Raw genomic sequence first — 13,975 nt, 5'->3', positions numbered from 1 at the left:
TATATATATATATATATATATTAGAGGTTTTAAAACCCCCAAATTCTTAATTGGTATTCATGTTATATTTTTTGGAAATCTAACACTTGTTTTTAACTAAAAACAGACTGTGAGAAAAACAAGAAAAGACACCAGTTGAACTGCTGAACATGTCTGGATGTGAAACATATGGAGGAAGTGTTGCATTTCATTATTATTGCCATGAGAAACAGACAAAAGAAAAAGAAACTGGAACTGCTTCATTTAGTTACAGAAACTCCACAGTAAACAGTTCTATGATAATTGCGTCTGTTTGCTTCACTAAGACTAAGAATAACTTGAGAGACGAGTTACGCACTTGCAGAGTGCAAGTTATGTTACTTGTTTTTACTATTTACTATATAAAGCAACATTTTTAGTATTTTTTTACTTCTATTATTTTTTGTGCCTCTAAAAATAGATAAGCAGTATCAGACAGCAGGCATTCAAAAGACAGACGGATTTCTTTTTTTTTTTTACTAGGACAAGGCAGCTGTTGTGCTTCCTCTTTTCCTCTCTTTCAGAAATCCCCTTCTTTGTGAATATCACCCGACATTGAGATATTTTAACATTGGCATCTACAGAAATACTCTGTTTACCAGCAATAAGAAAACTCAAGCTTTTGCTGGTACCGTCAACAAAACACATTCATTTAAGTTTAAAAAGTATGCTCTTTAGCAGCGGCCCCCAACCTTTTTTGTACCAAGGACTGGTCAACCAGTATTATCTGTGACTGCAGACCGGTAGTAACGCGCCATCGTTGAAAGGTAATTACATTTTCAAAATAAAACATCTTTTAGACTTTATTCTTTTAGTATCTAGGTCTCAATGACCTATAGTTTTAAAACATTGTCAGATTATGTTAGTAAAACTGAAGTACATGTTGTCACTGTGTCCAACTGTGGTCTGGTACCACATGCATGGGTCCCCGAACCAGGGGTTGGAGACCCCTGCTCTTTAGCGTGTCATATATATATATATATATATATATATATAGGTCACCGTAGAATAATCAATGTTTTAATCTTTACGGACCGGGTGTTTTTCAGCTGTTTAAAATGAGTGCATTTCAATGCATCTAAAATACACACACTTTCCATTTCCACTTTCCCTAATGTTGTCACAGCATAGCTTTTGAGTACATTTCTAGAGGGCAGGCATTACATCTAAAAATATGTTTCTGTGTTGCTGAATATAAATGCATTTCATTGGTTGATTTCCCATGAAGATTTAGGGCTCATTTTACAGTATATATTTTTAAACAGCTTACTGAAAAATATTTCTATATATTTTTTGGAAAACCCAATCCTGCAAAATCTAATAGATTTATGGTTTATTTTTTGGAATGTAGATATAATGTTGGCTTACATGGGTGTGCCCAGGAAGATGAGGGAGTCCCACTGGGGGACATACTTCATCTGACCCTTCAGATGGAGAGGTTTCTTGGGAGGCTCCCGCATGTCCTCAAATATGGTCTCGCTACACTTTCCTTAGAAATCAGAGCAATAGAATTTGAAGCAGAAATTTGAACTGGATTAAAAATAAAAAACACACACCCTGAGAGCCAGGTTAAAATATGCATATGCTGCAAGGGTTAAAGTTAAAATAGTTCTGACCAGTCACAGTCTGGAAGGCCAGCAGCTCAATGTCTTCTCCCCCTGAGTTGGCAGAGCTGTTGTACTGGGTGAGAGCACTGCTGTACTCCTGGTCCGTGCCCTTTATCTCCTCCACTGCCTTTTGTTCTGCAGCAGCAGTCACAGAACAGGAAGGTTGTCAGTTCAGCAGTGTATAAATGTTTGAGAGTGATTATTATCAGGACAAAGCAAAATACAAAATATTTAGTTTTAATTTGTAGCTGCAAGTACACACACACAGAGAGAGAAAAAAGTAAAGCATTTCTCTCTTCTATTTAAATATTTAAAGAACATATTTTACTTTTGGCTGCGCTCTTACTCTGATCACAAGTCTTGCCTGAGTATAATGAATATTTTATTTCAGTCTGCTCAGTGAAAGTGAGACAACGGATGAAAGACTGAAATGGACAGAGCGGTACCTCTTTCTTCTTCCCTTTTTGCCTTCTCGCTCTCCTCCTTCTCATCTGGCTCCTCTTTGTTCAGTTTTGGGATGTTGACCTTCTGCTTGCTCTCCACCACGGCTTTAGACAAGAGCTCAAACACGTTGTTTAAATGGGTGTAAATCTGACCAGAAGAAGACAACAGGACGTTTGTGGTTTTGAGCATGTGAAGAACGGACACAGATGTGGAGATGAAGACCTGCTCCAGACAGAACTCACGTTATCCCAGCTGAACTCTAGCATGGGCCTGACCAGAGTGAACTCCTCATTGACCTTCTTGCCCTGGAGGTCAGAGAAGACCTCTTTGAGGCCATCTCCAATGCGGTACATGGTCATGTCGCGGCGGAAGATAACACTGAAGGGGAACATGTCGAAAAAGATGCCCCGCTTCATGGGCAGCTTCTCGTAGCTTGGCGCAGTCTTCTGTTGGGGCATGCGGTGCTTGAAGGCTGCGTTGTCAAAGTTCATCTTATAAACCTGGACAAACACAGAAACACTTTGTGACATAGGTTTTTTTCGTACAGGGGCTCTTCGGTTTACAACGTCCTCAACCTGCTGCTTTCATAGTTACATCTCCCATGAATTTATTAAGAAAGCCTTGATCCATCATTCCAACACATGGCAGTAAAACAAATTTCGTTGTCGTTGTCGAGTGAGCGGACGAATACCTTGTCATGCTGTGCTATACGTTGAAGACTACTTTGTTTACATCCTCCAGGTGTACACTATACATTGGATTGTGCCCAAACATAATTTAGACTTCTGTAGTGTTTTTATGTCTTAGGTGAGTGACATAGGTAGTATGTGAGTTTTGACATGTGGTGAAAATCTAGTTACGTTGTGGCGTAGGAATGGAATTCTGTACTTTGCTTATGCACATGAACTGAATGAGACCTGCTATGATGTATGGATTTGTAGAGAGTTCGTTGTCATGGCTGGAGTTAAGGATGATAGGACAGGATTAGAAAGCTGGTGAAGATGTGATTGAGCAAGTTGGAGGTAAAAATACAGGAAGTTGGAAGTAAATATACAGGAAGTTGGAAGTAAAGATACAGGAAGTTGGAGGTAAAGATACAGGAAGTTGGAGGTAAAGATGCAGGAAGTTGGAGTGGAGAGTGGATAAAGACATGGTTGGTGCAACAGTAGACAGATATTTTTCCCTAAAGGAATCAGCCAGAGCTGATTTGTTGAGACTGACACGACTAATGCTGCACACGTCAGACCTGATGATTCCAGACTCACCGTCCAATAAACACTCATGTCTGCCCCAAATCTAACAGTATCTGTTTGAGAGCCAACAAGAACCTTGCTCGCTGCCTCGCTGAAAGGTGATGGACTCATTTCCTCACTGATTAAAGTGACAGCGGAGCAAGGTCACACCGCTCAACGGCTCCACAAATGCTTGACCTCTGTCTGAGTACGTACCACGTATGTCATCTTCTCTGTCTCCTCCTTAGACAGGATTTCCACTTCAATGTCTGTGTTGTAGAACTGCCGGCCCACCTGAGAGAGCTGTCCTGCAGGAGACAATCAAGCAGGCACACACACACACACAATGGTTATGGATTACGGCTTATGAGCAATTCAGTCTAAACGAGATTCTGTGAGTCTAATTTCAAAGCTGCTCTGAGTAGAATAGTGTTTTTGTCAGGATTTTGCGACTTTCCCTGAAATGACTTTCCTACCTGATGGTGTGACAACTGCTTTGTCCTGAATAATCGGGTAATTTTGAGACTTTTAAGTTGCCAATAAAACCGGAAATGTTAATTTCATACCTCATGTTCCACTATTCAATGTTCATGAAATTTCAAGACCATCGACAACATGAAAATATGAAAACTTTAAATACGGTCGCTTACTGCATGTAAAATGAAATACTTACCAGTGCAAGCCAATGAAAAGCAGAAACATTCAAAACCTTCAGAATATTTTTTTAATATTTCATGTATTCAATGAAAGGCCTTTACAAAAATTCCACCTTTGAAAAAAGATTCAACCCTTGATCAGGGCTTCTCCAGCAGAACGAGAGTCTATGACCTGTCCCTTCATTTCATGGTGGCTTTTTCAAAAAAACTCTTCAACTTTTCACAACAGAATACAAAATACCTTTCATTTTTAAACATCAGTGATAGTTCTTCAAAATAAAACTGAATTATATACTTTTATTTTTTTCTGTTGGCCGTGTAACAATTGATGAACCCTGGTAATGGTCCCCAGCCCAGTGGTTGGGAACCCCTACTCTAGAGGATGTGCCAAACACTTGCAAAAAAGAATAGAAAATACAGAGAGACGTAAGAAAGCTCGCTGATGTTCATCGCGTTAAGTTCTTTCTTTGCCTCGGGGGAATTCATTTAATTTGAAATAATTCTATGGTTTGGTTTGTAAGAGGATATCACACAGTCCTGTAACTGGTCATAAATAAAACATGTTTGTGGCATAGAATATTAATACATAGTTTGCTCTGAAGATCAGCTCAGAGTCCAAGTTGCTGATTAGTCTGTTTTCTGCCTGTTGAAAGCAGGCTAACATGTTACATGTTTGGCTAACGTGTTACTAAAACAGGTGAGTTCAGTCTTAATGTGAACATGCAGAAGTTTAAACCACAATACATGAGTTTGATTCTGTACCACTTAACATTTCATCTGGTCTTTCAAAGCCTAGTTTATTATACACCTGTTCTCTCCTCACTTCCTGTTTGGTTGTATCACAGCGTCTTCTTCAGCCGTGCTCGTTTCTTACCTTTGACAAACTGTGTGAAGCCCTTGCGGGTGCTGCGGTAGTGCAGAGTCAGGCTGGTCTCACACTCCTCCTCCACGCAGAAACTCGGAGGCTGGACTTTGGGGAAGGAGAAGCGAAAGTACTCGTGGAGGTTATCCAGTTCATTGATGAAGTCGCGTACATTTCGTCCCAGCACCTGGGAGAATTGATAATATCAGTTATTCAAAATAGAATGTGTAACTCAGCCCCATGATGTCTGATAGAATAATGTCAAAAACTCAGTTTTAATACCTTTAAGGGTCATTCTTAATACACTGACGCTGTACAGGCAGGAAACACTTCTCCCTTCCATTTACAGTTAGTGTATCACATTTTTATTTACCTCCAGGAAATGGAATTTGCTACAATATTTCAAATGCTTTCCCCACATTCTGGTCAACACCATATACAAGTCACCGAATGCCTTCTTATTGCATTTACTCGGAAATATGAAACCCCTACTGTACCCAGCCCTGGTGCCCGAGGGCATTTTACTGGGAAACCTCTGAAAAATAGTGAGTAGGTTGTGCACGGAATATGTCTTAAAATTCCGCCTTTGACAGCCAGTCACAGGGAAGGATGACTGCATCACCTTCAGGATACGTTCGTATCCATAGTTTCCAATCCTCTTCACCATGTAGACCCCGAAGGCGTACATCAGCTCATCGTGGGTCTTTCCCAGGACCTCGCCGGCAGCTTTTGCCAGTCGAAGGATCAGGTTATCACTGCAGTAAACACGTAAACAACCAAACAATGAAACAAGTGAAGAAAAGAAACAACAAAATAGCAAAGGTGTTTGAGCTGGGCTATTTTTATAGTGCTGTATTTCGCTTGGCAATTTTATTGAAGTGTGTAAATAACACTTTCTTTGTTACCTGTCACCCTAATGTTTATGCTGTGTTTTTTCTTTTAGCCAAGGGCCATTTAAATGTAAATATAACATTTGACTACATTTCAGTGTTGTGAGGAGATGCTTTTTAGATCATTTAATGGTGAGTGAACAGTCTGCTCTGTGGTTCACAGCTTTACAGGTGTACTTGATGATGATTTTTTTTTCAGATGAAAACAACAATATTATACTAGTAGAACGTTATTCACCGTCTCTCCCATCTCCCTCAAATTTTTACCGACCAATTCATAATATTTGACTTTAACAGGAATGTCTTTATTTGATCTAGTAATTCAACTTTGATTGTTTGTTTGTCACGGTGTCACGGTTTCTGGAATCAACCTGGGTGTAGACAACATGCAATACCGCCCAGATATTTGCGTACAGTGCTGGTGATTTTGTCTTACCAAAGGGGGCAGCATTCATCCTGCACAGTATTTGTTAGCATTTTGTGTTTATCACCAGAAAGTGTACCACCTGAGGAGCTAGTAATGTTTCTGATTTAAATGTCTCAATGAGTTTGTGAAGTAAATGGAATGGGATTTTATAGTTTTTATATTAATGATGTGTTTAGGTACAGTTGTTACATAACATTACAACACTGTCCTGGGCCTTTAACGGACCAAAGACTGGCTGCAGGTGAAATGATGTTCTAGTAGTACTAGATTTTTAACATTCTGCTTTCAGATTGGCCAATAATTCAACAGCTGTCTTATGATACTTGTCTGTCACTGTCATGGAGCAGATACCAAAGAAGAACCGGATCAGTAAGCTCGTCCACTAAGAACTACTAGAGTAAGAAACAGGGATCCCTGAACAAGGCGTCTTACTTGTACATCTGATGTCTGACAAACTTGAGGTGTGGAATCTCTGCTCGGTTCTCGATCAGCCTCCACACATCCTCTCCGTAGGATTCGTTGATGTAATCGTTGACTGCTTCCAAGTACAGGCCGTACATCTTCAGAGGGTGGGAAAACCTCCAGACCGATGCACAAGTTAACTGACCAACTGAGGTCGGAGCAGAAGGAAGAGACTCAGGCAGTGAAGCTACTGATATGTGACAAACACCAACACATGTACTGTATAAATCAGGTGTGTTCGAAGCCCAGAGCGGGGCCCAACCCTGACACTTAGACAGGTTTTATGTGGCCCACAGTCATATTTCAGATTTAAGTTAACATTTTTCTGAAAGTAACTATTTTGGGTCCAGGTTTTTAGTCTTGTTTTTGACATCTATTTTATTTAAATTTATGTTTGCTTTCTGCTGTGGATATCATTAACCTTTCAGCAGTTCCTAAATCTTTAGGATCTATAGTTATGGCTACCCTAATGGTTTTTGTCTGCATGTTTGTCTTTTAATTTATAGGAAACATTGAGCTATTTTTTGGATCACTTAAAGACATTTCAACAAAATAATTGACAATCTTAATCCTGGACTTTTGTTTCATTTGATACTATATTAAAACAGAATATTAAACAAAAATCAGATATAACATTATATACTTGTATCATTACTGTATATATAAACTAGTAATAGTGGTGCATTTGTACACCAGTTGTTTTAGGCTAGGTAATTTAAGACATTTGGTCTCATGTATACAATTAAACTGAAGTTTAATTTAATATATTTGTATAGAAATGTACAAAACACGCACATTTGACAAAATTTAAAAAATAGTTTCTAAAACTCTAAATATACATTTCCAGATACTTTGAAACAGTTTTACAAATAAAAATGAGTTTTTACTAAATCTACATACCGCCATCTAATAAACAAATGAATTAGACATATTTATATTTATTATAATAGTGATTTAGTACATGTACAGTAGCTAAGACCTGTTGTAAAAAGTTGTAACTATTACAATTAACTAAATATTTATAAGATGAAGCAGAAGTTTGAATTACAAAAAAAACAAAAATCCCCCCTTTTTTTAAACCCTGCAGCCTATTTCTCTGTTTGGTACTGTGCGTAGAGAATCAAAACTTTTTTTCTTTTTACCCGTGTTACACACAACCTCATGAAACCTCAGGTAACCTCCTCAGACACCAGCTACATCTGAGGAAAAGATCACAAGACATGAGAAAGGCAAACCTCAAATCTGCTGCAGCTTTGTTCCCCACATACTGTAAAAAATCCCAACACCGGTTATAAATCATCAGAGGGAATTCGAGTCACTCTTCATCCTCTAATCTCTTTAGTTTACGCAGCAAAAAAAGACACCAAATACAGGTCAAAACCACAGGAGAAAAGGAGTTTAAAAAAGAGAAGCCCCCTTACCTGCAGTCCCTCAGTGCTTGTTATCCTGAACTCCAACTGTGCCAGGCAGCGTCACAGCATGGCCTCCTGCTGAGAGGGTCCACCTGCAGATGACAGGTGCGCTCTTCCCTGACACTTGTCTGTCAGGTCAACAGGTGACTGTGGCCAAAATAGAAGCAGCAAGGCGTGTTTGTGGCAGGTAGAGCAGAGGCGTCTGATACTAATTGTGTTTTTTTAATCTAAAAGAGAGATTTGAAAACTAAACAAAAAATAAGCCGTGTGTAATTTTCTTAATGTATAAAGTCTCTGGGAGTTTTTTTTTTCTTCTTTTTTTCCCCATTGTATGTTCGTTTAAATGTAAAGAAAGTGTCTCGGTTTAGTGGGTAAAACATGTGCTCACAGCGAGAAGCTCATTATCTGACATTGACCTGCAACTGCTTATTAAGTTTCTTGGCTAATTACGTCAAATCTACATAATTACAGTGAGGTGCTCATTAACACGGACATGCATTGTGTTCAGATTGACATTTGAAAGGCTGCCTGGAAACATGAAGGTCGTTTGATTGGGCAGTTATTATACAACTGACTGGAAATGTGACACACATCGCTATGTGTTATTTGATCCAACAAAAATACGTCTGCATTTCAAGTGTGTGTGTGTGTGTGTGTGTGTGTGTATATATATATATATATATATATATATATATAAGCTCTTTAACTCAGACGAGTTAAGAGAAAAGGTGCAAGTATTCTCCACACCCACTAGGAGGCACTGTTATGACATCATTGATACCCTGCTATCAGAACACTTTCTCTAGGCAAAACATTTTTTTTTTAAAAATTAGATTTTAAATAAATAAATAACTAAATAAAAGAGAAACGTGTGAGTGACCTTACCACAGGAAAGAACATTTAATAACATTTCTCGCCCGTTTTGTGTGTTCTGAACACAAATGTGTTTTTCTTACCTGTCTTTTTTAAAAGACTGATAAGGTTTTCAAATTATTTTGGTTTGTTGTTTGATATATTTAAATCCTGACCTGCGAGGTTGGGGCTGTTGTTCACATTATGTTAAGGTTCAATTAAGAAAATCAGAACTGAAACAAAAACAAAAAAAAAAAAAAACAGAGAAAATTGTCCAGCCGAGACATTTCTCCTCACACCTTCAGCCCACCTGGGAACCAGAGATGTGTCGACAGAGGTGGCCTTTAATTCATGTTCCACTGGGCGATAATGAGCCTCTTACTGTGTGTGGTTTTGTGTGTGTGTGTGAAAACAACTTCTACAAAGCAGAAGAATATATTGGATATTCTTTAACACAATTGGAGAAAAATGCCAATGTGAAGGATGTTTAATCACAACATGACTTTACTGCTTACATTTTTTATACGGGTGGCTAAAATCCCCATGTTAATCCATGTTAAAATAACCCTATTTGATTGACGTGTATTTGAATTAATATTTACTTTCTATGTTAACTCTCAGTTTACTGTTGGTTCATTTCCACACTGATGGAAGCTATTTTTCTTATCTAACATTTATTTTCTTTTGCCTTTTCTTTTCAAAGCAGAACAACTATTCAGGCTAATTTTCACCCTTCAGCTAATTCTATAATAACATAGTTCTGTTTGGACCAGTGTCTTTGTCCACGTATACAATCATAAAGCTGTTGCTTAATTCAGTGGTTCTCAAACTTTACCTTTTACCTTTACTTTTACCAAACTGTAAACCACCTGAGAAAACACTGAGCTCTCAGAGTACCACCATGATGACCAACATTAGAATATAGCAGCATAGGCCTTCCCTGTTAGCTTCCACCACAGGAGAGATGTTTAGAAATGTTTAGAAAGATGTTTATGTTTAAGTGTTGTATTCATTGTGCATGAATTTTACCACTAGCGAGCGCTCAGTGGTACGCGTACCACTGTTTGAGAGCCACTGGCTTAATTCCTTTACAATTATGAATTGTTACAGTCCGCTGTATTAGATGGATATGTTAATTCTATTTTAGTCGGTGGGTAACTGCTCGTTTCAGGTTGACACGTTAGCTGGTAGATAGCTACCTACAAATGAGCTAGAGATGCATTCTTGTGTTTATTGAATGTTTAGGGGCTTTATGTGACTGAGACCAAGTTCAATTCTCAGTCTTTTATGTATATTTGTCATTTGGTTGACTATGGAAATATATTATCATCTCATAACTTTCCTTCCAGCGACGAGGCCTTGTCTTCTCCTCAGCTTCCGTTGTCTCCTCTCCTATACCAGGTGTCTGTCTTCTCATGGGCTCTAGTGTGACTCTGCCCATCAGGACCTGAGAAGTCCACCGCTGCCTCTTTACTAAGGAGAGAGATACAGGGAGAGAGATAACAATGTGCGGGAGGTTGCAACCACAACTGCACAAAACGCCGCGGGCGCTTTCATTAAAAACATCATGACTCATCTTCTTCAGCCCCTGCCAATATTACACCCTGCCTACTTCTTCTTCTTCTTCTTCTTCTTCTTTACACAGCAAGAGGTGCTGCTTTGGCTGTTCATGTCATTTTTCAAAATGCTAACTGAGCACCAAGGAACATTTCCCTCCTGTTGTTTGGGGTGAACAACACACACACACGTACAGGAACACACAGCCTGTATTTTTTTTTTTTCTGTATTTGTCCTGTGCCTGTACAAAACATTACAGGTGGGATCTTTTTCACTCTACCTATGTTTCCTGTCTGTTCACGCTTGTTATCTGGTGAAGGAGTTATCAGGCTCAGGCAGCCTAACGGGCCCCATCATCCAATTTCCAGCATGGTATCAGAGCCACTGATCCACAGACAGGTCTGTGTTAAGCCTCAGTAAAAAAGCAGGAGGCTAATGTTATTATTTTCTATAGGTCAGAATACTGAAAGATATGTTTTTTGTCATTTTCTATTTGTTATCTTAGTGCTTTGTTTATGTTATGGCTGAATAGCACTTCTATCATTTCAGGTGATAATTGAACAAAGATGTTAAATATGTATAAAAATTAAATTTCTCGATCTAATTAATTTCTCGATCTGCCATAGAGAAATATCCACTGATCTCAATGGGATCTGCCATAGAGAAATATCCACTGATTCAAATATCAATAAAGTTCTGGATCTAATTTTTGCCAACAACTTGTGCATGGAAAATCACAGGAAAACATAAGAAGTACACAATTGTTTTAATCTGCAGAATGGCTAGTCTCATCCTCAAAGATTGTGGATCAATGTGTTTTTAGGCAGGTGTCTTTTTGCTTAGGATTTCCCCACAGACGTTGGTCCAACTAGGTAGTAAGTCTGCAGACTGGGTCCAGCCAAGCAGAGGGAGATCTGACAGGTGTGACATCACTGTAGAGGCTCTTGACCTGTTTAGTAGCTAAAGCTAGAAACCTTGTAAAGTGATATCATTTGTGGTGGTGAGATCAGCTAGTTGTGGCTCTCTAATTTGGTTTTGATCACATTTTTGGCTGTTGACTGACTTTAGAAATCTACCATTGGCCGCTGGAGCACCAGGCCTTCAGTCAGACAGGCAAACATGTTCAGTGACAAATAAAGCGCTTCACACTATGTACCCCCAGCAGCCTCTTCCAGATAAAATTGTAAAACCCCTTCTGTGTAGCAGAGCAGTGACTCGCACAAAAGCTACAGGGAAGAATCTGTAGTAAAATGGAAAACTGCAGAGGAGCAGTTACTGCTCAGTGCTGGTGGTTCAATACTTAATAGAAGCTGTTCTGTGTACCAGCCCCACTGTATCTCTCAATCCCCTCTCCTAGCTCCCCCATCGCCGCTAAAGATTGCTGCATATTTCTGGAGCACAATCCCATGATACCTCACTCTTATTGGTTTTACAGTAGTCACAGTGGGAGGCGGGCTGTAATGCAGCACTCACTGAATGCAAAACACGTCGGGTTTCGTACCGTGGCTGGATGCAGCTGCCGAAGGGCCTCAGTTCTGCTTTGTTTTTCTTTCTTTCTCTCTCACTTCTCGGCGTCTCCATCTTTCCCTCAGCATCATTTACTCCACCTCTCTCTCTCTCTCTCTCTCTCTCCTCCTCAGACCAACATTCAATCTTCTACAACACCGGCTACGTCCAGCTTTCTGTCATTACCTAATGCGGCATGTAGGCGGCACAGGTCCACATTGTTACCGTACGGTCGTGTCACACCTCGCTCTGTCTGTCTCTTTCACTTTGTGCATTAGCTTAATTCAATCTTCAGCCACAGTTTTTTTAAAGAGGCAGCTGACAACTTCAGTAACCCTGTCTGACCGTGTTTGGTTAGTGTCATAAAGAGGCAGCCGTAGAAAGAGGCCAGTTATGACTGAAGATGTTCTATAAACAACCACGCAGCGAAACACAAGACTTCCATCAGGTGAAGAACACTTTTTTTTATTGCTTTAACTCATGTAATAACTTTGTTCTTCAGTAACTACAGACACCAGTAAAAACAAGGCCACGGGAATCCAAGTAAATGTGAAGGTAGTAAATGCTAACAGTCTATATTTTTATGGTACTTTTATAATCAAGTACACCTATATAGTACTTTACACTACTATTAAGCCATAAAACCATTTACTCACTGTTGGCAAAGCCACCTGCAATAACCTAAGAGTCATATGATTTAATCAGAGTCTCTTTGGCTCTGGTTTTTAATAATGTAATGCAACATTTATACAAAAGAATTCTGAATGCTGAAGGCGTCCAAAAGGCAATGGCAAAGATGAATAAATCATGGATCTAAGTCCCCTGCAGCCCAGTAATCTATCACTCACACATGGGCTCCACCTAAAAAGTGTCTTTTGTCCGAATGCTTCACGTCTAAATTCTTCTTGAGTTGAGTGTATGATGTATTTTATTCATCACATACCAATTAATTCTTGTCAGGGTCAACAATGGTTCACATAGAGATACAATCATTCACATTGAAAGTATGACCTACTGTATGGTCAATTAAGAGTGAACAATCAACCCAATCACATTACCTTCAAACACACATACCTGGAGAAAATCCACGAGGAGAACAGAAAAACGATCTGAACCAGTCAACATTTTTGTTGTTGTGAACAAATTCTACAACAATGGCCTTTTAGCAACTAAAAAGTAACACATTTTGGTATTCAGATTAATCACAGGGTAGATGTGAATTATTCATAGTTAATTGCAATTATAATTTAAAATTATTAATCATGATTAATCTAGATAAATTACCATTCCTACTACAACATTTTTTTTCTATATATTGCTGGAACAACAGCAGGTAAACTTGAGTTTTATTGTTTTTGTAAATGATTTATGACTAATCTAAATGATAAGGAATTATTAATAAGAAAAATGTCAGAAACAATATGTAAATGTATATCTCAATACATGTATACCAAGTTGAGTTTCTTTCAAAACATCAGTTTCAAGCTGTTTTCGTCAACATTACTAACCTTGTGTCAGTCAGTTTGTCAGCCGTAGACTTATTTAATGCCCTCTGTAGCTGTAGGTTTATAGGTATTATATTATGTATTATCTGTATTGTATTTTTTGCAGTGTTTGAAGAGAATCTGAATAGCAGCAAAAAATGAAGTTGTTGAATTTTTGCAAATTTTAAAATCTTATATTTCTAGTCTACAAAAGTGAAATGTTTCAGTAGTTTCATCCAGTGGCCTTTAGCTCACATTGTTTGTGTTTTTAATGCAACTCTTAAACAACCCGTTCAAGCTGAAAAGGCCTATTGCAGTCTTTAAGAATAATGAAAGCGTGGTCATCTGTTGCTGCTTCTTTTGCATTGGTTTCTGTGGCAGCAGCGCACTGACGCTAATAGCACCTGACCACATTCACTCCGGCTCTCTAAAGGCCCTTTCAACTGTAGCTGATGGAAATACAGTGCTCTCAGAGGAGTAAAAATAGTGTCAAATCCTAACAAAGGCAATTCTAGAAGGAGAGATAGGAAAGGAGGAGAGATGTGGAGGGGGGGGGGGGGGGGGGG

General features: G+C 38.9%; 1 protein-coding gene and 1 long non-coding RNA gene across 2 annotated transcripts in view; one reads left to right on the top strand and one right to left on the bottom strand.

The window, feature by feature from the left end:
- LOC103388706 (soluble guanylate cyclase 88E-like) overlaps nucleotides 1-7,169 on the bottom strand; it is a 15,468-nt gene extending 8,299 nt beyond the window's left edge. Inside the window, exons 1-8 of the mRNA XM_025061813.1 lie at nucleotides 6,569-7,169; nucleotides 5,442-5,574; nucleotides 4,832-5,006; nucleotides 3,518-3,609; nucleotides 2,312-2,569; nucleotides 2,072-2,216; nucleotides 1,635-1,760; nucleotides 1,387-1,507 (exon numbers count right to left, since the gene is read on the bottom strand). Coding sequence (XP_024917581.1) covers nucleotides 1,387-1,507; nucleotides 1,635-1,760; nucleotides 2,072-2,216; nucleotides 2,312-2,569; nucleotides 3,518-3,609; nucleotides 4,832-5,006; nucleotides 5,442-5,574; nucleotides 6,569-6,696 — 1,178 coding nt within the window. The 5' untranslated portion in view covers nucleotides 6,697-7,169. The remainder of the gene's footprint in view (nucleotides 1-1,386; nucleotides 1,508-1,634; nucleotides 1,761-2,071; nucleotides 2,217-2,311; nucleotides 2,570-3,517; nucleotides 3,610-4,831; nucleotides 5,007-5,441; nucleotides 5,575-6,568) is intronic.
- The window catches only part of LOC112487974 (uncharacterized), a 44,577-nt gene that overhangs the window by 8,652 nt on the left and 21,950 nt on the right, over nucleotides 1-13,975 (top strand). The gene's annotated exons all lie outside the window — the stretch shown is intronic.

The sequence above is a fragment of the Cynoglossus semilaevis genome, chromosome 13, assembly GCF_000523025.1.
Source record: "Cynoglossus semilaevis isolate Cse_v1.0 chromosome 13, Cse_v1.0, whole genome shotgun sequence".
NCBI lineage: Eukaryota > Metazoa > Chordata > Actinopteri > Pleuronectiformes > Cynoglossidae > Cynoglossus > Cynoglossus semilaevis.
The sequence above is the reverse complement of the archived record's forward strand: the minus strand, read 5'-3'. Positions and strand labels throughout refer to the sequence as shown.